Source organism: Rhamphochromis sp. 'chilingali' (genome assembly GCF_963969265.1).
Source record: "Rhamphochromis sp. 'chilingali' genome assembly, chromosome: 8".
Taxonomy (NCBI): Eukaryota; Metazoa; Chordata; class Actinopteri; order Cichliformes; family Cichlidae; genus Rhamphochromis; species Rhamphochromis sp. 'chilingali'.
In genome coordinates, this window is record NC_137935.1 from 26,965,125 (window position 1) to 26,989,602 (window position 24,478).

General features: G+C 39.1%; 1 protein-coding gene across 1 annotated transcript in view; it reads right to left on the reverse strand.

Moving 5' to 3' along the window:
* The window catches only part of LOC308401670 (sucrase-isomaltase, intestinal-like), a gene marked incomplete at its 5' end in the record, with an annotated part of 61,221 nt that overhangs the window by 7,238 nt on the left and 29,505 nt on the right, over positions 1-24,478 (reverse strand). The window contains 24 exons of the mRNA XM_080889996.1: positions 110-166; positions 261-345; positions 1,154-1,302; positions 4,858-4,974; positions 5,594-5,628; positions 5,798-5,931; positions 6,611-6,749; positions 6,920-7,010; positions 7,122-7,238; positions 7,374-7,436; positions 7,580-7,696; positions 7,894-8,022; positions 10,437-10,562; positions 10,852-10,964; positions 11,597-11,693; positions 14,989-15,157; positions 15,832-15,986; positions 16,086-16,292; positions 16,737-16,871; positions 18,738-18,920; positions 19,281-19,330; positions 19,599-19,687; positions 19,860-19,984; positions 21,964-22,020. Coding sequence (XP_080746122.1) covers positions 110-166; positions 261-345; positions 1,154-1,302; positions 4,858-4,974; positions 5,594-5,628; positions 5,798-5,931; positions 6,611-6,749; positions 6,920-7,010; positions 7,122-7,238; positions 7,374-7,436; positions 7,580-7,696; positions 7,894-8,022; positions 10,437-10,562; positions 10,852-10,964; positions 11,597-11,693; positions 14,989-15,157; positions 15,832-15,986; positions 16,086-16,292; positions 16,737-16,871; positions 18,738-18,920; positions 19,281-19,330; positions 19,599-19,687; positions 19,860-19,984; positions 21,964-22,020 — 2,739 coding nt within the window. The remainder of the gene's footprint in view (positions 1-109; positions 167-260; positions 346-1,153; positions 1,303-4,857; positions 4,975-5,593; positions 5,629-5,797; positions 5,932-6,610; positions 6,750-6,919; positions 7,011-7,121; positions 7,239-7,373; positions 7,437-7,579; positions 7,697-7,893; positions 8,023-10,436; positions 10,563-10,851; positions 10,965-11,596; positions 11,694-14,988; positions 15,158-15,831; positions 15,987-16,085; positions 16,293-16,736; positions 16,872-18,737; positions 18,921-19,280; positions 19,331-19,598; positions 19,688-19,859; positions 19,985-21,963; positions 22,021-24,478) is intronic.

Here is a 24,478-nt window from a genome sequence, read left to right on the forward strand (position 1 = left end):
AGCCTGTTAAAATTGTTAAGTCAGTAAAACAGAGGCACCTTTTAGTTCTCAGCATTCTGCAAGAACTTTGACACTAAATACTTTACTGTTGTTACGAACAAGTACTTACAGTGTGAAAGTCATACCAGCGGTCTTTAGGAATATATCCTCTTACAGTTGTGACTCCCTGTCAAAAAAATCAGTTAAAGAAAATCAGAGCCAACCTTAAAGCTATAAAAAAATAAAAACAATACAAAACGTGTGCACATGTTGCACCATACTGGGTCCAGTGCAGGGCTGATGAGCAGGGCAGGTCCCCACAGGAACTGTCTGTAGATTTCCCATGTAGTTTTATCATCCACAAACCTACAACATACAACCACAGAGGCCATTAAACATGACTGAAAGAAATGTTACCACTGCTCTCTTATGCATCCTCAACCCAGATGACTATTCAAGTACTCATTCAGAATTCAACGGTTTGCAGATGCAAGCCAATTAACCCTGCAGACTCACCGTGCCAGCTCCTTAAATACCATCTGTGACTTTATAAGAGTCTCTTAAAATGAATAAATATGTCTTCTTCTTCAAACAATTTCACACATTCACATTTGGGAGCTACCAAGTGCAGCCACAGTCATCTATGCTTGGCCTCTACACTACACAGTCACATTGCCTTGTGCAGAGGGTTTTTTAAAGGCAGCTGTTGTGGCAAGGAATACAACTCTAATTTTCTTACCAGTTCAAGTTATTTTCAAGAGCCCATTTCTCAAAGCAACCTTACCTCACTACAAAATTCATGGACACTCAGTTAAAGTCAGTTTTATCTCCCATTTAACTTAGCATTTGTAGCCAATTGTGAAAGCCTTCTTTTAGAAACATGATATAACTTGTGTTATCAGTCATTAAAAGATACTGGGGTTGAAAACATGTTGTACACTAAAGAGAAAGTTTCCTTTTTTTAAATTCAGAAACTTCTTCATGTTACGTTGCACACTGCTCTCTAATGAGAAGCAGTGTAGTATAAAATCAGGTCATCTTGCCAGTGATCAGGATGAAAGATCCATGCTGGTAATAGCTCAATTATTTGATAAAGTGACTAAATGTAATGCTAAATCGCCCCAAAAATTATCATCAAAGATAAGAGCCTTGTGTTTTGTCGGTTTACACTTACTCGTGTAAAAGTGGTCTGATCACTGTGCTTCCTTTCGTATGTGCCTCAAACATCAGAGTGTATAGATAGGGCAGGAGGGTGTAACGGATGTTCAGAACATCCCGGGTTGCAGTGGCGAATGCCGCATCCCAAGAAACAGGATCTTGCCTCTAAAAGAAAAACAAACAAACCATTAAACATGATATTAACAAAATTTGTATTTTTTTTAAAAAACTGTTGGACAGTGGTAACTAAATACAGAACCTAACAGCACATGAATGAATACACCAATCACCATTTACCAAATTTTCAAGGGATTTTTTTCCCTTTTTTAATAAACTTTTAGGATCAAGTTGGATCTGATCTGATTTTTTTTTTCATTTTCTTAAATGTAACTGTCTGTGTCTATGTTTGTCTACGGCAAACAGACAAATATATTGTTTTTGCGCTTAGCAAGTCGATATGCGTCGCCTTTTGAAAGAAATTAAAAACACAAATGCAGTGTTGAATTAGCCTATTGATCTAGTACAGCAATGAGTTGTTAACCACTGGCAAACATTGACAAAGAGACACAGCACCCCATCAATCACTGGCTACAGTGTTTCACAGTTGTGTGAATTTTTGCTGTCTGGATTATCTAGAAGCTTATATGGCTGTGTGTCTGGGTCGTGCACTGGAAGACTCAAAAAGATAAAGAAACTTAGTTTGGTTGGTGATTCTTATGCTGTTTTCCTGCTCTCTGTTACAGTGTGCTGTGTATGTATGTGTATACATTATATTACTCTAAGTACTTTAGAAGCTTATCAGCATGTGTTAATCTGTCTAAACATCATCACAATATATTCAGGTTAACAGTTACCAAATAGCAGTCCTAGATATTTAAACCCTAGTTTGGGTTTAAATACCTGGGACTCTCCACCTTTTGGTTGTAGAACTGGAGAAGGCTCTAGGATGCAAGGTGAAACAATTTCAAAAACATGGTTCAGTCATCTTTTTCTAAAGCTCTTACACTTGTACCTAAAGCCACCCAAACTCTCTGATAATGAATTTAGGGGATGCCAATATTGAAACACAATTCGTAAAAAAAATAAATAAAAAAAAAAGGCCAAACAATTTTAAACAAAAGCACATAAGAATTACAATAACCAACATAAAATATCCCCAAACTTGTTTCATACAATCTAAAACACCACACATATATTGCATGGCCTGACAGTTATACCACTTTCTGCAAAACCTTCAAGGTAGAATTTTCATTCATAGAAAGCGAGAGATGGGATTGATGGAGATGTGCAAGAAAAGTGGGGTCCATATGCTATGAATTCATATAATTTATAGTGGCAAAATGCAAAAGGAAAAAGGCAAGACATTCGCTCCTTCAAAGAAAATAAAGATGCCATCTGTTTGGCTGCATTACCCATTCTTATATCCTCCTCAGTATATGGTCATTCTTTTCATTTTATCTGTCTCGAATCTACCCCCTCACCTTATCTAATAAACATCTGAGTTTCTGTTTTGCATAGCTCATATCAGAAAAAGAAAATATATTTAGATGAAGAGTAATATGTCCCTTTGGGTGAATAACAATATACATGACTCCAATATAACTGCCCTGCTGAAGCAAGGCTTGGTCGAGAAGGTCTCTTGTTTAATTAATTTTGTTCTGATATCACTGTGGACACGGCAGTATATTGCTAGTGCGGTGAAAATTATCTAGAGGTCAACACTGAAAGTTGTCTGAGGGCAAAGAGACACTAGGCGTGACGGAGCTCTGGGAATGACTCTGCAAAAACTCTCCTCTCTCTTTCCGTCTCCCCTGTTTCTGACCTTGGATACCCTCCAGTCTGGTTTGTGCTGTTACATACTTCGTTGTCAAATGGCTTGTTAAGCAGACTAGATGTTGCAGTCACTAACTGCCTGATGATTGCATAGCTTTTATCTGGCTGTGCTAGATAAAAGCCACATTTTACTCTCATTCAATACATTCCTTTTCAGATTTGTGCTTCAAAAGTGGTAAATAGTTTCTTTTCTTTTTTTTATCTTTTCCCACCTCTCACATCATTATTACTAGCCTGTGTCAAGGCCATTTAACTTACTCAATTGTCATCTTGTGTACATCGCCACTGATTTATCCGTAGTTTGTCTTGCTTTCTCTCAAAGCATATGACTTCCTCAGCTCTTCCTTCTCTTTTTTTTTGCATGTCAGTATTTTCCCTGACAGGTCTTCTGTTTTTTTGTGTGTTTTTTTTCTCCAGGTTGCTATAAATACACAGTGTGCATGCTCATCAGTTCTCTCCTAATACCTCTGACTTTTTCTCTCTCTGACTTCACAGCTTCCTCTGAAATTGTCATTTTGAGCTACCCTCTCCTGCCGTGTGAGTACTTTTTTTCTGCCAGTTTTACCCATGTTTAAACATCCATTTGCAACCCATTATTAAACAATTGGTATCATGGCGTGCATGTGTGTGTGGAGGTTAGGTGGTGTGCAGTGGTGCCCAGATCACCTTGAGAATTCAATTATATCCCCACTCCATGTTGTTAAAAAGCACAGGCACTGACCCACACACACAAACACACGCCCACATATACATACACAACTGTGTCCTGTCTAGTATTGCAGACTGTAGAGCAGAGAAATTTCGCCTGGTGGGATCGATCTCCGGACGGGCGTTATTGGATTTCTCAGATGTGTTCCAACGCTTTTAAAGGTCAGCGCTTGAATGAATGCCACCAACACAACACCGCCGAACAGGTCTATCCTTCTGTGTGTTTGTGTGGGTGTGCACGTATGTCAAACAGAGATTAAGAAAGAGATGGCAAAGGAAATAGGAAGTAACTTAGTTTGCACAAAAGCTGGTATGTGTTCGTAATATATCAGTAGAATTTGACCCCATATTTTCAGAACACAAACACATGCTGGCTATAGGAGAATTCAGATGTAGTGAGCACCTTGATTTGTGTCATTTAAGGCCAGAAGAAGCAGCTCATATACCCTTCATCCAACCTTCGGAGCTGAATGTTGTGAAGTTTAATCTTAGGCAAATGCAAGTTACAAGATTTCATGAATATAAAAACATGACTACTTTTGGATATACAATGTCATAGTTTTCGTGGAATTGCTGATATTTTTTCCCCCAGATGATTGATATTTAATTTTTACAAATGCAATTTAAAAGTTGAACAAAAATGTATTAATGTATATTTAAATCATTACAACAACATTATATTTTACATATACACTGCACTGGTGACATTTAATCTTGTTTTTGCTCTTATATACTCATGTAAGTAGCCGATGCTGTATCTTCTGAAGTGTGTTTAAGGACATTTTATGTGCTTTTATTCAGTGGTTTAAAAAAAATTGTTCCTGGACTCCTGGGCATAACTTCACTTTACGAAACGAAAAGTATGATTAAAAAAAAAAAACAAAGACCGTGAGGAAGAAAGTACGGAAGAGGATTAGGGCGCCTTCCAAAAAAAAAAACAGTGGGTACGTCTTTCTTTTTCTTCTTTTCCAGAATTCTGAGAAAAAAAGTCCAAATTCAGAGATTAAAGTCAGAATTCTGACTTTTTTCCTCAGAATTCTGGAAAAGAAGGAAAAAAAACATACACACTTTTTTTTCTGTGACCCTAATCCTCTTCCGTAAGAAAGACACCAAGTCCATATATAAACATTTTTTATATATTCTCTTGAGTCTACAAAAGTTTATTTTTAATTCACTCACCGGGTTACCCTTGCCATTGTGGTTGCGTGAGTATGGATAGAAGGCACCCAGCTGTGACCAACGAAGACACATCTCATATTCAGCTGGATTAAAGAACCCGCATATGTCTGCCCCGGTCTGAAAGAGACAAAGAGTCTGAGTTTATCAATGTGTGTGTGAGGAGATGGAGATAGACAGAAAGAAGAAACATGTGTATCAAAGAGCAGGTGTATCTACAAAGAACTTCTGATCTACAGGAACTGGGGTCATGGTATTTTAGTTTATTTATTTTGCAATCATCGTGTTTCTGAGATGTCTTTCCATCGTATAACCTTGCAGCTGGGCTGGACACATGCAAATGAGTCTTCAATTAAGAATCAATAAGGTGTCAGTTTATAACTATTATTGGACGGACAGAAGGGAGAAAAGACAGAAAGACAATATGCGAGGGGAGAGGAGGCGCAAAGAGAAAAAAGCAAACAAGTAAAGACAGAGAGAGCCAGGACAAGAATATAAAATGTACGATTCATTCAGGACTGCTAATTTAATAACATGTCCTGACGGAGTAATACATGGGAATTTTAGTGAGGTGGGGCATCTAGTCGCATGCTTCGCGTTGTATTTCACAATGTCCTCTGATCAAATGGGTCAAGCAAACAAAATAACATAATTCAAGCTACTGTAATCTATTTAGCGAGGGCAAGATCGCTCAATAAGATTACATCTTGTCAAAAGCCGGACAGATGATGATACTTACGTAAGAGATGCCAAACAGACTGAACTCCATCATACCTGTAGAAGACAGGAATATGGAAAGTTGTGGATTTGTATTTTTTCTTTTGTTTTGGGTTTTTTGTCACTTTTTTCTCTAAGTAAAAAAGACCCAAATAATTATTGTTGAATACCATTAATTATGAATAACAAGTTTTATCTTAAAGAAAACAATTATATCTGTATGTACCTATAATGGATTTGTAAAGCTGATCCCAACCAGAATTGTTGTCTCCAAGCCAATGTCCAACCCATTTTCCACTAGAGGGGTAGGTGGACCTGGTGACCACTATGCCTCTTTTACCTGTCACATCCAGAAGGGCACTGTGGAAAGAAGAAGGACACAGAAATTTGGAAATAAATGGATATGGAAATAAACAACCCAATATCACAAAACGTGTCATAGAAACACCAATTCTGCATGTCGATTTCACACTTTGCCTCTGCAGAAGCTGCATTACCAGCAGGGGGTGATAATATATTTAAAGACAAAAAGTCGCTCGTGAACCAAACACATAGAAAGTATATTCCGGGGTTCTTAATCGCTGGAAATGATTAAGCTGGGTGACTAATATGTATTTACATGTAAATTAGTAGTGTCTTTTTAAATACTTTTCTAGCTTTAAGATATCAGTGTTTTACCTTCCATGTCTGGGTTTCTGATTTAGATTCATCATCAACATCAGCATTTCTTTGGGATGATTTACATTTCTCGGGTGAAATGGCCTGGATGTTGTGATTATTATGTCATAAAACTTGAGCAGCTCTCATATTTGTTGAGTTACATGGATAGCTTATGCTTTCATGTTAAAATAAAATGAAAAGAACTGTGTTTTTGTAGGCGAAAAATGCACTTGTTATATATAAAACAATACCGTATAGCAGCTTCTGAAGCTGGCAGGAAAGAAAACAGCAATACACAAAAGCACATATATAAAATACACATAAAACCACACACACAAACAGGCACATACGGCACACATACAAATGCATATATACTTACTCATAGGTAGGCTTGGAGTGGGACCAGCCGTAGAGGCTATGGACATCATAGTGTCTGACTCTTCTTCCATCACTGAGTATCTGTTCACTGTTCATACACAGAGTCTTATGGTTTAAACCAAGATGTTTTGACTCCAAGGCTGCAAAATGCACACACACACACACACACACACACACACACACACACACACACACACACACACACACACACACACACACACACACACACACACACACACACAGCTTATGTTGATATTGTTAAATAACCTAATTATTTCTCATGGTAAACGAATACTGTAGTCTGTCTTACGTGGCATATATGGCGGATTTTCCAGAACTGGATCACCAAGACACTTTCCTCCAACTGTGCCATGGACAAAACTTGCAGGCTCATTCATGTCCTTCAAAAAAACATAAAGTATAGATGATGGAACTGAAAAGAAAATCAGGTAGAATCAGTGGTAAACAGAAACAAGGTGCCTTTATTGGATTTTCTATTTCAGGACACTCACGATCCAAATACCATCAAACTTCATGGTATTCTCATAGAAATCTTTAATTTCTGTGTGCCACCAATCTGCCGTTTGGTTCCGGAAAAAGTCTGGAAATGCGGTGTATGACCTATAGAGCTGGAGATTAGAAGAAAATGAAATATGAAAACTGAAAGAGCCCAGTAATGATTAATGTCTCTCTCTCTCTGTCTCTCTACACATACACACAAATATATACACACACATATATATGGAATACAGAAAATATTGTACCTCTACTTGAGTATCCCAGTCCAGACTTTCATCTACAGTGACATTGGGATAATCAGGCCACACCTGTAACAGTTATAATATAAATATAATAAAAATAATGATAGCACAAATGATTGCTACACAACATGCACAATCTCTCTTTTTCAACACAGCAAATCCTGAAGTATATATTGTTTAACTTTTTGTGAACATTCATTCCTTCTTACCTTCCCCCACACAATGCCATCACTGATGGTTTGGGGCCATTTGATGAAAACATCTGCTGCTATCCCTCTCTCAAAAGCTGGATAGGGCTGGGTCTCATTACCTGAGATGGCGGGATCCTGGAATTGGAAATGCACAAGTGTTGTGTATTCAGTACATGAGAGAATGCAGATTTTCAGTAAGATGTATCCTTTATAAAATGGAAATTACACTACATTTGACATTAGAGTCAATCAATTTTATTTTATTTACATCTGCCTTGTGTTTGCTAATGATTAAGCTTTACTTCAATGTAAAGATCTCAATATCTTATTACCAGAATGAAGATGAACCTCATGCCCTCGTCTCTCATGCTATCAACCAGGGCAGGCAGTCCTTGAAAGTCTTTGTCCAGGACAAAGTTAAGCTGACGCTCCATGTAGTCAATGTCTGCATACTGCACATCCTGCAAAAGATGCCAATTGAAGCTTAAAAGAAAATTTAAACTAACATTTTGTTGCATGTTCATTTTTGTGTACAGAGTTAGTAGATACAATTACGTTTAAATTAAAGCTGTTTTTAAAAACACATTTCTTACTAAACCTCTAAACAGCTAAAACACTTTGGATACAAATGATAATAATAATAATTAAGATAAGATAAGATAATCCCTCGGGTGGGTTCCTCTGGGAAATTCGGTCTCCAAAAGCACAGCACCGACAGAAGTTACAGAGTTACAGAATATTATATATATATATATATATATATATATATATATATATATATATATATATATACACACACACACACACACACACACACACACACAAATGCAGAGACATATATAAATAAAATAAAATATACGAAGGGGATAAATAGAATAAAAAATAGGAATAAAAATTAAAATACAAGTGGATTGCACATTTCAAGTATAATTAATTAATAAATAATGATAATAACAACTGATAACTTTTCATACACAGGTGTCATATGCTGGGCTGTAGCGGATAAATATGTCAAATCGGCTGCTCTATTCTTATAATGCATGCTACACATGGGATGTAGGAGACGTGAGAGTTTTATTTGTTTCTGGGTCTCATTTCTTCCAATGAAAATAACACTTGATCTGCTTTGGTTGCCTAAAATGTCTGTGGAAGATTAAAGCTGGCTCGTGTATAAAGCTAGCTGATGTGTAGCATTTTTAAGTATCTGAATTTTCTGCAATCCTTCATTCCACCTAATGATGCAGGAATCTTTTTGGTTGGTGTCAGCTTCTTGCAGGTTAGGGCTTTGTGAAAGCATATTCTGGGGATCACTTGATTATTGATGGAAAGTCTTGTGTTCTGTTCTGCATAATGAAGAGGATTCGGTTCTGGCCTGTTTCCTCATAGGACATCTTTGGCCAAAATGTTACCCTAATATGCACTTCAGTTTTCACTGTGAGGAAATGTGTAGTACAAACTGGAAATGTCTAGAGGCTGTGAAACATACAATTGATTGAATTTCAAATAAAATTATAGGTCACATTTGATTAGGTTAAACTGGATGTACCCAGTGTAATCCACAAAGTCCACGTCTCCATTTTTCTTCTCCCGAAAACCCAATTTCATGTAATTCAGTTACAGGCCACATACAATCATTATACTGCAAAAACATAGATACTGTGTTGGGTTTAGTTCTGTCTGTTCCACTGAGTGTATGGCTCTGCACTATACAACCTACAATGGATAAGCTTTCAGGTTGCATTTGTCCAGATGAAGCCAATGAAATAATTCCTTGTGCAGTTGCACTGACTGAATGAAATCAGACAAAAGCAGACAAATATACTGCTATGTAATTGAGCCACATGTTTTATAGAGAGTATAAGCATTGTGTCCTGCAGACAGAGTTCCTTAAGTTGTTTCACTTGCTCAGAAGGAGGTGTTTGGTTGGCAGGTGAATTTTTTAATTTATCAGAGAAAGAAGTTAAGAAACGTACAATTATTGTTCACCAATCTAAATAAATAAATATGGGATTGTCTTAGATTTCAAAATATAATGTCAAATATTGTCAGAACATAATAGTTTGACTGTAGAGAAAGGGGCAAAGCACTCTTTGAAGAAACAGGATCACTTGGATCCAAAGCATTAGGCAGGTTTGTTCTATAAGAAACAAAAAAAGCATCTTCACCACAGATAAAGGATTTGCTAGATAAAGAAGGCAGAACTTCAATCAGCAGCGCTACTGTCAAACGAACGCGGTCTAGTAATGGTCTCAGAGGATAAGTAGCAATCTCCAACCATTTCTCAAGAGAGAAAAAAGGTCAAACACTCAAGATGGACTAAATCATACTGAAGTTGCACTGTGTAATTGGAAAGAAGTTATATTTACCAATAAATCCAAATTACAGAACCACATCAGTGTATGTAAGGGGACCAAAATGAGGTAAAATGATACTATGGTGTAGCAAACCCACAGTGCTAGCAGTATTCAAGTGATGTAGGTATTTTGCCTACTGTTTAGTGGACATCTGGAACAGATCAGTTTTTTAAATAGCTTTCTTAATTTATTCTCCTTCTTCTGCTTTTTTGTTATTATTTTGTATGTGTTTTTTGGTGTATAATAAGATTATTTTCATAATTTATTTCCTGAGGAAAATTCTACGTGTCAACCTATCTTGGTTCCTTTGGAAGGATCTTACAAACATACTTTTTCTGTTTCTCACATGTTATGTTAAATAAATAAAAAAAAGTGTTTAATATAAACAAATATAAAACTATACATGTGCGAACTTTCTTTGAATGATATTTTCTGAACTGCATTTAGTTTGCTGGTTTGGTGCTGTTCTTATGGTGATTTCAGACATCTCGAAAAAAAAAAATCTTTCACCAGGAACTTACATAGGGGATACCAGCTGTCTTCATTTCTGTGTATAGCGTTTCTATTTCCTTGTCATTCGCGTAACCATAGCGACAGAGCTGGAACCCAAGGGACCAATAGGCAGGTAGAACAGGTCGTCCAATCAACTGTTCAGAAGAAAGCAAACAAGGAAACCAAAACAGTTAAGCACAGGCAAAAGTTGTTTTGCAGGAAAACGGGACAGTGTCCATAAAGTGTTTGTTTGACTATTTGTGTCTGTGTGTGTGTATCACTGTGTGTGTGTGTGCATATGTGTGTTTAGATTGGCTAAATGAGAGAGCGCAATGAAGCGAAGAAGTCACAGCTGCTGCAGTCCATCAACAGCGGCCCAGGGCCAGACACAAAACACACAGGCGCACACAGGCACAAACAAACCACAAGTCCAAGAAGACTTACTTGAGTGTACTCCTGCACCACCATCTCAGGCGTCGGACCCATGAACACGTAGAAATCCAGGATGCCTCCCAGAGTTCGGTAGGTTAAAGCTGGACTAGGCAGTAAAGTCACATCTGCAAACAAAGCATAAAAGAGATTTTTGTTACTTAAAAATTTATATGTTACTTAGAAATTTACATGAAGCCTAGGTGTGTGTGTGTATGTGTGTGTGTGTTTCCACTATATATTTTAGTGTTTAAAGCATGCATTCAAGAAAGGAGGGAGAAGATGCATAAGTAACAAACGAAACATTTTATTTCATTTTGGTACAGTGTGTACTAGCATAAATAGCAGTGTACAGTAATGCCGACAAAAACTTTTAGTGAAGACATTTAGACTACAATATTCAGTCTAATAATCCAATAGGTTACAAGCACGATGTCACAGAAGGCATAACTATCCTCATGAGAAATGTGAGGACAGTTTGTGTGATGCATGTCCATTTGTGTTTCATGGGATGAATACAATATACAGAGGCAGCGATGCGCTTACTACATTATGCAAATATCAAAGCAATTGTTCTCAAACCTTATAAGATGCAATTCATCATTAATTATTAAATGCTTACTTGCATACATAATTGAGCATGACTGTGTGTACATGTGAAAGTGAATGGATGCACTTAAATCTGTGTATACGCATGACCTGGCAATAGTGTTCATGCGCAAGTTCCGTGGGACTCTGTGTGTGTGTGTGCTTCTCTCACCCATAGCATTGCTGTTTAGCAGCAGCACACCGTGAGCATCAGCTGTATTCTCAAGACCCATATAGAAGGGATGGACTCCATAGCAATTCATCTTGTACTGTAGGAGAGAGACAAAAAAAGTAAGTATCAAGTTCACAGTGTGAAATGGGTGAATGCTGGTTAAGGAATTTCCCTGTGTGGTTTGTGCTAATGCTGAGTTCTGCACAGCTTTGTTTTTTTTAGCACATTTCTTTTCACCTGACAGTACATTTCTAATTTTATTTATGGATATGACAGCAACCCAGCTATAATGGGCTTGCTCCCAGCACTCTCTGTATTCTGAAGTTTTCCCCAGAGTGAGTAAGAGAAACATATTCCTACAGCTATCTTCTATGTAAATTAACGTGCACATAATAAAAGTTTTAAATATAAAGTTTGAATGCTAAGTAAAGGAGCCAGTTAATTATGAGAAGACTGTAGCTTGTTTGCTACCATACTATTCAATGCCAAGTTAGTGTTCCTTTAGTAAAAATCCAAGAGGTTCTCTTGTCTTCAGTGCTTAGATTAGAATAGAACTAGTCAGACATGGCAAAGACAGACAGAAAGGTGGTGGGGGACAGGGAATCTGCCACTTTCAGATGTCACTATCCTGAGACTCATGGGCACGTTACACTCTATCAGCCTCTTGCACTTCTGGTACATAAGAAGTTGTTGAATTGTAATACAGTGTCGCTGAGGACCTGCTCTGCCTTTGTGTCACTTGTGTTTAGATGTGTGCCTCTTCTTGATAAGTGTGAGTGTGTCCTTATGGCCCTGGTACATAGTGTGATGGCTGTGGCTTAAGAGGGAGAAAGGTCATTAGATAATTCACTAGTTGAAGCCTTGTGGTCTCTCTCGACTACTCTGTCATAACAAATGTGCAGACACGGATTTTCATTCTGGAAACATTTACATGGACTCTAATAGTTCAACCATGGACACTCTTCAAAATAAAGCAAAATTTGGGTTAACCAGTTTTTCAGGTGCCTTACAAAACCTTTCCTTCAAATACTCTGGATTTCTACATGCTTAATGACTGAAGATGCCCTCTCCACAGTATATTTTAGCTCTGATATACCAAGGATTCAGCTATTATTTTTTAAGTGTTTCATTATCCATCTTTAAATTATTTGGCCTCCTCCCCAACTTAAATTTTCTTCCTCTCCAAGAAGTCCCATAACAGTTATCTGAACCCTGTGGTGTAATCTTAAAAGCTCAGCAATTACCCTTGATAATGGTTGTTTGTTTTAAAATGCACCTTAAAACACACATGCATCAACACTACAATGAGCGGGTGGAGGGAGGTTTGGAGTCTTCTCTCACCCCCGTTCTCTGCGACCTGCTGGAGCGGGGGGGCTAGGAGGAGGAGTTGGCCGTCCGACTGCGGTCTGGAGTGTGGAGCCTTCCTGCTGCTGCGGAGTCGGGGCGGTCTGCCTCCCCCCACCGCAGGGAAAAGGGAAACACCACCTGGGTCTGGGTGCAGTTCCCCCCTCCAGGGGCGGGGGCACCTAGACCCGGTTTGTAGAGTACGCTTGGGGAGTGTGATCGTGTGTACAATGTCTCTTTATGTCTGTCTCCACGTTGGTTGAGTGTGGAGTAAGTGCATATGAGAGCATGAGGGTGGGAATGGATGTTTGTATCTGTGTGTGCCTGTATGTCTGTGTCTATATGTCAGGTTGGGTGTCAGGCGCCACCTCTCTGGGGACATCTCAGGCCCTCCAAGGTTTGGAGGCCTATCTCCCCCCACCACCACTTCCCCTGCCAGTGGCGGACCCCCTCAGACATCGGTGCGTTGGTGGTTCTTTGTGTCCGGGGATGGGCATCCAGGTACACACCGGCTCACTCCTTGGTGGCCGCTTATCGGGGCCTGGAGCCTGGGGCTCGCTCGGGCCACTTCGGAGGTGGGGTGCCCCTGGCCTCTCGGCCTGGGGCTCGGTCACTCAGGCGCAGCTGGCTGCCGGCGGAGCTCACGGGCGCGTCACTGCAACTCCCCCTGGCTTCTGCTCCGCGGCTGCTGAGTGAGCCCTCATCTGGGACTCTCCTCAGCTCTTTCCGGGACAGTGGCGCAGCTGCCCCTCTGTTGGTCTTCCTTGGTCTCTTGTGTTCTGGGGGCCTCTGGATGTCTGGAGTTTTGATCTCCTCCACACCTGCTTCATGCCCTGGAGGACGGGGCTGTGGCCCCCCCACACCCTCTAGCAGATTATTACATGAAGGAACCTTTTAAAAAAACAAAAAACAAGCGCGTCCATGCTCACAGGTGTACACACGGGTGATCACACCCACAAACTACACCCTTTTTGGCTCCTACCTCAAAGCACACTGTGTTCTGTTGATCTTATGTGCTGCACAATAATGTTTAATATTTAGTATTTACTGTCATATTCCCATATATCATTGTGATGTTGTTTATTCTATTACTCTTGTTCTCTTCTGCTTGCTTTCTTTTTTCTTTCTCAGCAGGTGATCCAGGTGATTGATATATGCATTTTTTTTTCTCTGCCCGTTCTGTTGGTTTTTGTCTTTTGCCCTTCTCCCCCGTCCCTCTTCTCAGCTGTTTCTCTTTCCCTCTTTCTTTCTCCCCTTCTTTCCCCCAGTCAAGTCTGTCCCGTATTCAGTAAGTGAAACTAAAATAAACAATAAAAGGTGAATCAAATGGACCATTACGGCAAGGCTGGGATGGTCAGTTTGGTAAAGTAAATCCGTTGGGCATCTTTCTTTGCCTTTAGACAACAATTCTGAGGGCAAAAGAGCCAAACGGGACAGGCCAAAAAGAAAAAAAAAAAAAAAAAAAAAAAAAAATTACCCTTGATAATGGTGATGTGAACTATATCCTAACTGACCTTGAAATTGTGATGACAAACCTGATGACAAATGGTCATGTCAATAGAAACACAAATATCATTAATAAGAAAAAGAGAGAACTTTACATAGTCTAGAAAGTGGTTTACTCTTCACAATTTCTACAAGTCATATAACCCCCTAGGACCTGGCGTCCACATATGTGGACATCACATTTTGGGTTATTTAGACCAAAATACTCAATTTTGCTCTACAAGGGCCTGATATCCACTTACGAGGACATTATACTGCTACTGTTCTATCAAAATTTTGAACGAATATCCTCATATGTGGCTCTTATTTTTTTAAAAACAAAAATAAGGTAAAAAAAAATCTGGTAATTCTTTGTTTTTACATTCATCGCTCCCCAATGTGCCCAAATATCAAAGAGAAATTAAAAATGCATGCCGTGGAAGATTTGGGGTCTTAGGAGGTTAAAGAGACTCACTGCATAACTTTTACATATGTCATAGCAAGCATAAAAATGGTTTCAATGAAACAATGAAACAAACATTACGTGTTTATGGTATACTTACACCAGGAGGCTGGTCCTTGGAGAACATACCCCAGGTATGATAGTTTAGATCGTGCTTAAAAGTTTTATGCTCTGTTTCCCCAAAACCATAAACATAATGAGATGGCAGTCTAGTTGTCACTTGGATGAACATGTCTGAGAAGGTAAAACCTGGCACAGATGAATCCCAACTAGGAGAAAAGACAGGGAATTAAACCAATGAGAGACGAGAGAAAGAAAAGAGAAGAGAAGGCGTGTGGTGGTTGAGGTAAGGAGTAGTCAAAGGTAGTAATTCACATTATGTTTAAATAAATAGGCATAAAGACCCATGGGCAACTGCAGGCACCCCTTCAACATAAATTTTAATTAGTAAAATTTCAGCTGACGGTTCCAAAAAAAAACATTGGAGGTTTAACTACAAAATAATGTCACCCTTGCTTTGAAATATTCTTTGAATAGACTCCAAACCTGTGCTGCTTCATGTGACATCATCATGAATGCTGAACAAGCGGAAACAACTTCAGGCACTGATGGACTGAGAAACTTTCCTGAGCATATCTCATGTGACTGCGTAACTGCACCAGAGGGTTTGACTCAGCATTGTTACTTTAATCTTTTAGGATAAAAGAGTTTCTAGTTGAAATAGTTGAAATGGAAATTTTAACCTATTTTTGACTTTATTACTTGGTGGGACAATTTAGTATTATTTAAGAAAAACTGAGAATATCGATCTATCTATCTATGCTTTATCTATTTATGCTTTATTTAACAAATAAATACAAGTGTTGAAAACCCATTTTAACACATGAAAAAAAAATTCCATTAAAGAAAAGCCTCAACATACCTAAAACTTTTGGATACTCACATTATAGTCCCGGTGCTATTCCTAATAATCTGGATGCCGAATGGGTACTTGACAATAGCGACCCTGTAAAGCCTATTGCTCTCTTCAGTCTCAGGAGTTGTAGGAACCGACAACTCCACTGGTACCTCATAGCGATCATCATTTGGGTCATAGATCTGCATGTGGAGGAATTGTTATTGCATCAATTTATGCACATCAATCATGAATCAATTATTGCCCCACTACGTGAACAAAACAAAAAAATAGGCACACACCTTGAATTGCAGCATGTCACTGCTGTGATATTTAATGTCAACACGGAGTGTGTCAATATCACGGGACTGTGGACGGCCACTGCTCCTGTACTTTGTGTTCCGAATGATATCAATTGTCATCCCCTCATTACTTTCCCTTAATGATGTGACATTGTAACCATAGTTTTCTGGATAGATGCAATTTGGGGCACCTTCAATGGCAATTGGCTATGTAGGGAAAAAAGAAAACATAACGGAGCACTATGAAATAAAGTTTCAAGACTGACACCATCAAATCACCAAAAGGCTATGTTTAAGTGTCAATTGTTAGGAAGGCAACAAATCAAATGTTCAAACTGAGATATTGTCATTGCATTTCTAATATGTGCTAACTTTGAATTTGATGCCAGCAACAGGTTTCAAAGAAGCTGGGTAAGTGTAAGTGTTTGGGCATTGATGATGCTCATTTACTGCAGTTTTGAAAGCAAAATGTTTATCCAAATATGCTTCATTTGGATTTCTGCTGGTCTGCATAGTAGTATTTGCCATATAATGAAAGCATTTGCACTTTTCATCATTTACCTTTAACACAGAATTCCAACTATTTGATAGAAAAATTAAATGATATGTGTATGTTAGCCTACGACATGAGAAATTCAGTAGGCTACTTACATCCCAGATACAGCCTCTGGCCTCGCACTTAGCCTGATCTGCATTGTCCTCTGGATGACAGTTAATACGTAGTACTTTCCACTCTACCACATACGTCTCCCCCAAGATCAAGTCAAGGTTCTGCAGGGTCAGCACCTGTGGATTGGATAAATTTTAAGGAAGGAAAGTGTTTGTGCAGGGATTACAGAAGCCATTGAGAACAAAGCCCAGATCTGCCTGGCGATGTGACTGTGTCATCTTTATGACACATCGGGATGTGGACAGCATCACCGCTGCTAGCATTGCTAAGGTTAGCCAAAGTGTCCACACTTTTTTTTTTCTATTTTTTGTCTATTATGTCTATTTTTTTCTCTTCTTTACATCACTAACAAGTTAGTCACCAAGAACATCCCTAACATACAGTAAGAATGAATTGTTTAAAAATCAAATAAAGTAATCAAATAAAACACATTTTAGCTTCCAGGCTGACTTGTTTAATATTGATTTATATTTTAGTGTGTATGAAACTAATGATCTTTAGCAGCTGTGAGCTATGTTCATTGGTCAGACTAGGCAAAAGGAGACTGATGAACATGACAAACCAGAATTTAGGTTTAACAGCACAGATGCCTTTAACACGCAGAAAATTATTACAACTCAGTGTCTTGTGATAAATGTAAGGTTGTGCCCGTGACCAAGGAGACCTCAAGGATTTACACAAACACTGCCACAGCTACATATACTTGATAGTTGTTACGGCCCTAGCAGGGCCTCCTCCTGAAGGTGCCTGTGTGGGCGTGTCCCACTACCTCCTACCTGAGATGCCACCTTTCCCTCCTGTACAGCTGACTCCCATCAGCAATTAAAGGTATTTAAGCCCAGAGCAGGGTGAGCTCTGGGCCAGAGTGCCATTTTGTGTGGGTACAGCTAGTGAGCTGAGTGTTTCTGCGGTAGTTTCCAGCTAGTGAGCTGTGTAGTGTGTTGTCCAGCTAGTGAGCTGTGTAGTGTGTTGTCCAGCTAGTGAGCTGTGTAGTGTGGTTTCCAGCTAGTGAGCTGCGCTTTCCTTTTGACTTTTTGCTTTATTTGACCAACGCCTGAGTTTTGTTTGTGTTTTGTTGGTGTTTTATGGTGATAACGGCTTGTCCGTCTCTTTTAGTTGAATAACTTCAATAAAACTGTTTTATTTAACTGTTTTGCCTCCCTGACTCCTTTTTCTGACCCGGTCACTTTTGTTGCTTCCCCCTTAACGCCTAGACCCCCCCCCCCCCCCCAGGGGAACGTAACATAGTGTATGTACATGCAGTTACTTACACACACACACACACACACACACACACACACACACACACACACACACACAACAAATCTAAAAAGTACTGCTTAAAGCGTCTCTCGACACTTTACAGACTCTTGCCTTTTTGCTCCTAATCCTGGGCACTTATTGTAGAATCATTGCTCTTAGTTGTTCATTTTCACTCTTTTTTTCTCTTTCTCGTAATGACATGCCCCCACACACTCTCACAGATGTTTTTTTTTTTTTATGATTTTCACCCAATGTAAATTGTTAACATTTGTTACACTTAGAGGCTAACCTTGAAGTGAACAATAATGGTTTCATTCCTGGTCAAACTGAAACAAATGACAGAAGTGTGGCTGCTGTAGAAGTCATCCATTCTGCATCAGTCATGCAATACTAGAGTCTGTGCTTTCTTCTTATTATTATATTAATTCATTGATTGATAATATTGATATTGATTGTTTCCATTAACTACTCACTAAATATATCTGTCATATATGTTGCTTGTTTGTCGATATTAGATTAGAGATTTTCTTTTTATTATTCCTATATTTGATTTTTTTACTCAAATGGTTTCTGCTGCTGCAGATCACCTATAGTCTGACAAAATCTACATTCACGTGTGTTATAAATAAAGACTGTGTGACAAACACAAACAAGAAAAAAAACAATAAAGGTTGCTTCTTTTTTTGCATAATTATGTCTAGAAACATGCTTGTATTTACCTTCTTGGCTCCATCGTAGTCTATATTGTTGTTATCTAATATTGTAGTAGTGTTTGTAGCATCAACATCAGTCACAGAGACGGATGCGGGGACAGTAGGTACCCCAAGGATAATAATGTTGTCAAACTTAAGGTTGTTTGGGTCATTGTAACCATTGTTGGTCACCTGCATCGTCAGTGTTCCCTACAAGACAGCAGACTATGATTATGACACAGTCACATAATTTGACCTTCTAAAAATGATCCCAGATTTGCAAATTGAAAACACACACTAAGTTTAGTGCCATGCACCCCAGAGTAATGTAATGTAACGTAATGTATACATTAAACATCCAATTTAGTCCTCAGTGCAGTTTAAAGCATAAAAAACGTTTGATCCAGCAATACTTTAGCATCCCAACATTGGTCAACCATGAGTGGTAAAGTGGAATGAAAAAGTCAAAATTCTTCGGTGGTTTTGAACTTTAGACTTAAGCTCAGATTGAAAGAAATATTTTGGCTCAATTTGAAAGAAAGGATGTATGAACTTGTGTGGGAAAGTTACCTGGGTAACAGTGAACTTGTAGTGGATGTAGTTGCTATTCTTAACTGTGTCTGTAAAGAGAAGCACACACAGAGCTTTATCTTTGTCACAGCACTTGAACACAAATGATGCATAGTTACACAGCAAAGTGTAACAGCTTCAGCTTGTTGATACGTATGAGCTAACTGAAAGTGATTGGCTAATATCCTTTTTTTGTACTCAAAAAGATAAGAACTTTCATTTGATGAAAAAAAAACGTATCCAGAATCCAGTCAGTGGTAATAGCAATACACAACATACTAGCAAACAGACAAAAAAAAAGAAAAAAGGAGACAATACCTCGGGAATCACCGTCATCCCAAAATAGCTCTCCAGCTGCGCTGTCATGGTCATCAAGAGCAATGATCAAACCCATGGGATTACGCCGACTAGTTAAATATACATAAACACACATAAAATTACAAATAGCGTTCACATGAATAAAACAAATGCACCAAATGTAAGAATACAACGTTTGCCATTATGTACATGTTTGTGATAATCTCTCTGTGTGTGTGTGTGTGTGTGTGTGTGTGTGTGTGTGTGTGTGTGTGTGTGTACCTGTATGTTGTGGTGACATTAGGCTTCTGTGTTGGGAGGATTGCTCCACCCCTGATGTGTAATCCAAGCTTCTCTGCTGGTAGGTACATTTCAACATGCCTTTTGCGGTCTCCCACTTGTTCCATCTGATCAGAAGGATAGCAGAATAAAATATTAATTTAACTGAATTCCCTCTTGTGGGCAAAAGAATCTATGCGATGCAGACTGTTTTTCCTTTTTACTGAAAAAATATAATTATTTTTATACCATACATATGTAGGGTATGTAATTTTAATCACTTTTTACTTCATCGTATTTAATCAGAGTTCACCGATCTTTTAAATCAGTTAGTCATCATCAGTAATTGTTAATCAAACTCTAGTCTCATACTATAAGCAGAGCGCGGGGGGGTATTCACAAATGAGTATGTAAACACATGCAACAATTATGAGGTGACCACCCTGTAATTTATAAAAGACAACTGATTTGGAAACAAACTAACACTGGGCCTTTTGTGAGGGTGTTCTCCTGTCTCACCCTTGACAACAGGCCTTATGAAATCTGGATGTTAAACTGGCTTTCAAAATATTATAATGATAAACTTCACATTTCTCTCTGTCTCTCTCTTTTTAAACGTGTCCCTCCATTCATCTCTGGTCCAGTTAGAGCTCAGCTGTTTGATCCCCTGAGGACTAAATCCTCAGAGCAGCCTAAAACTATTTAACAACAAAAATCTCTTCCTTTTCTCCTTTTTACTTCCTTCCTTCACCGTGTCCTGTTTTTTCTCTTGTGATGCTCTAATTCTTTTTTTTTTATCCTGTTTCCTCCATTCCCACTGAGCTCTATGTGAGGGTGTGTCCGGGTGTGCATGTGTCAGTTTCTGTGTGTGCGTGTGTGTCATTTTATGCAGTACAATATGGGCGTGTGTGTGGGCTAGAGTTAGTGGAGCATCTATAAGCAATTTCAGATCTTATCTCCCCCTCACTGTCTGCCTTAAGGAGGTCTTCTCTAGCCCTCTCTTCTCTTTCTCCTCTTAGTCTTGCAATCTTCCTCTTTTCTGCATACTGTAATTTTCATTTCTGTTGCCTCTTTCTCATCCTCTCTATTGTTTATGCTTTCCTCTATCTCTGTGTAATTGCGCTAGCCATCCTTTCCCCTTTCTTTTCATTCAACTCCCATCCCATCTGTTTTGTTCTCATCCGAGTGCTTCTCCAGTATTTCTTTGCTCTGTAACTTGTTTTTCATGGTCATTTTCACTACATCATTGCTCCCCCACCCTTCTATCCTCCTACCCAGATAATCACAGGGGACCAACCAGGACAAGGGGCCGGCAGTAAGACAGCCAATCTAATCGTTCATCTGATCAGTGGGCGCTTTACATCGCCACTGTGACGGCTAAATAAGGTCCCAAAGGAACTTAACACCTCTTTTATCTCTCTGTCAGGGAGATAGTCTCTCTCTTTTCTTCCTTGTCCCCTCTCTCACTCTTTGTCCTCATTCCTACTCTGTCTTATCACTTTAGTCTCTCAGTCTCAAACAACAACTTGAGGCATCAACTTTCATGTGACAGGTTGTGCTTTACATGTTTTTGTGACAAATATAACATGATAGTGATAAGCCCCCCCCCCCCCCCCCCCCAAATCTATCTGATTTATTTTGATTACAAGGCTTATTATGTTAATTCAGCTCAATGAGATTTTTAAGGAAGCTGTTTTTGATTGAGAGTGTATTATATTGAAGATATTCTATTATTTTGCTTCCCTAAATGGGATTTAAAAACTGCCTATACTGTGATGTCCGAAGTTAAAACGCAGCTTTCCTGCATTGTGGGTTATACACAGTTTTATGACCATCAAACCATAAAAAGAGTGCAATTTATGAATTTGCACTTAACTTGGACAACCTCCAGTAAGCCTCTGGTAGTTACCTTTGCTATTAAGTAAAGTGAACATTTCAGCAAGAATTTAAAGAATTGTGGTTTCTACAAGTGTGTAAATTAATGTATACAACTCCATTAAAGGCAGTAGTTGTGCTACTTTACAAATACAGTTACAGACCCATACATCTAACAGATAGTTGTGCTACTTTAGAGGAAACATTTCCAATGAGGAAAAAATATCCTTACCGTCTCGTAGTCGTACCACCGAGCATCAGGTAGATATGCCGACACCTTATCCACACCCTACAAAAAACACAAGAACACAACACTTGCATGACTATCTATTTGCATCTCCAGAGAAAGTGCCTCGAATAAAGTGAGGATAAAGTGAGGATAGCCCTTTCTGCTATATATAACTGCAACTTAATTGTAAAAATGAAGATAAAATGTCCCCATCAAGTAAACATGTTCTTAAATTGCCTATCATCCAATACAAAGTTTCCACACAGGCCTTGTGACATTTCAGTCTACAATACTATGATGTAAGAGACGATGGGAAAGACGGCATCAAGCAACAACTGATAGGTGACAGCCTTTGATGGCTTAAGGTGGTGGACAGACGGGGGCAATCAATAGACGAGCACCAAGCCTTTGATAGCATTGTCACTTCCCTGTTCTTTGTGACAGTGCAGAACAGAGGGAGAGAGAGAGAGACATTCACAGGGGGCACAGCTAAAGAAAGCGCAAACTACAGGTCCTTCTCAAAAAAATTCTATATTGTGAAATACAGTGTGACAACTGCACAGGCCAAGGCCTGTCACAGGCACTGATGGCAAAAGCATCTCCCTTCCAATTACTCTCTCACCTCCTCTCTCTCTCTCTCTGTCTCTCTCACGCTGTCCTTTTTGTGGACTGTTAAGGTCTGTCATTAGGAACATGAAATAGGGGATTCAGGAGGACAAGAAGAATAGTGGCGAGGCATATTTAAACAATGACAAATAACACCAAATTATTAAATTTGAGAAGTAAAAGAAAAAAACAGGACATAGTAAAAGAAGAAAGACTAAAATATGATCAAATATATAAAAATAATGGCCTGCTAACCAAATTAAATTACTTAACACCCCCTTAAGGGCCACAGATTCACACTTTGACGTAAATCACCAGCCACAACTGCTGCACAGCCTGTAGGATGACAGCCTGGGGAAATGGATGCTCCCCCTATACCTCGTTTTCTGGTGTCGGATTTGCTCGCGGCTCCTATCACTCACACCACTGACTAACGGGAAGGGACTGCAGGACTTAGCATGGTTGCTAACTGCGTTTGATAGGGAAACAGCACGAAGCCTGTATCCTTATTTGGAGCACTGAATCTCAGTTAGCTATAAGGTAAGATTTGATCAGGTGAGCCAAAGATTCATGCTGGCAGAATGATCAGATGGCAGCTGAATTAAATGAGAGCAGCAGAGAGAGAGAGAGAGAAAGAGAGGGAGAGTATGAGACACAGAGTGAAAGAGAAGTGGGATGAAATGAAATGGGATCACAAGGGTGAGTAGACAGCAGCTGATTAAGAGAATGCAGATGAGACGAGGGAGCCAACGTTTGATGAAAGGATGAGCTGAAAAGAAAAAGGGAGAAACGGGCATGAGAGTAGAAGTATGGATGAAGACCAGAGGGGATGACAGAGATAGAGTGCAGGAGATCTCTTCAGTTTATCACAGAGATCAAGGTTAAAGCATTGATTGATCTGCATGATGGAGAAAGCATCATTAGAGAAATGGATAGGCAAGTAGACAAAGGAATAAATAAAGAACAGATAGAGTATAGTAGAGAATAGTTAAAAAGGTGAGTGTAGAATATCAAGGGTTGTTAAAGATCATCCTTTGACCCTTGATGATATCTCTTTATATTGCCCTTCAGAGCATGACACAGCCGTCACATATAGTGAGCATACTCTTGCCACCCGAATCCTTTTGAAATTGCATACAAGAGGACAAAAACACTTCGACGACACTGCAATATAACCCTTCTTAAGCTGATTAATCACATGAAAACAATTTTCATGGTAAAAGAAAATTTACTGTTTTTGTCTAAACAGACAGAAACAGGGGCATCCATTAAGGCGCCGGGCTCTGTACCTGAACATTATTTGCATGGCATTGTTTTCCAAAATGGTGAAACGAAAATTTAGACCCTTTTGTAAAAGTCATAACCTTACATAAATGATAGTACAAAAGTTTTAATGTCCATGTATGCATAAATAACTATGCAGACTGGTCAGGATCATACACTATATTGCCAAATGTTTTCACTTACACATCCAAATGACTGAATTCAGGTGCTCCAATCCCCTCCATGGCCACAAGTGGCCACCTATGCATGCTGACTAACTCTACAAATATTTGTGAAAGGATGGGTTGCTCTAAGAAGCTCAGTAAATTCCAGCGTACTGTGAAAGGATGCCACCTGTACAGCAAGTCCTGTAGTGAAATTTCACTCACTATAAAATATTACACAGTCAACTGTTAATGGATTTAAAACAAAGTGGAACCAAATGGGAACTACAGCAATTCAACCATGAAGCGGTAGGCCATGTAGAATCACAGATGCTGAGGTGCACAGTGTGCAGAGGTCACCAACTTTCTGTAGAGTAAATCGCTACCGACCTCCAGACTTCATGTGGCCTTCAGATTATCTAAAGCAGCGGTCCCCAACTCCCGGGCCTCGGACCGGTACCGGTCCGTGAGTCATTTGGTACCGG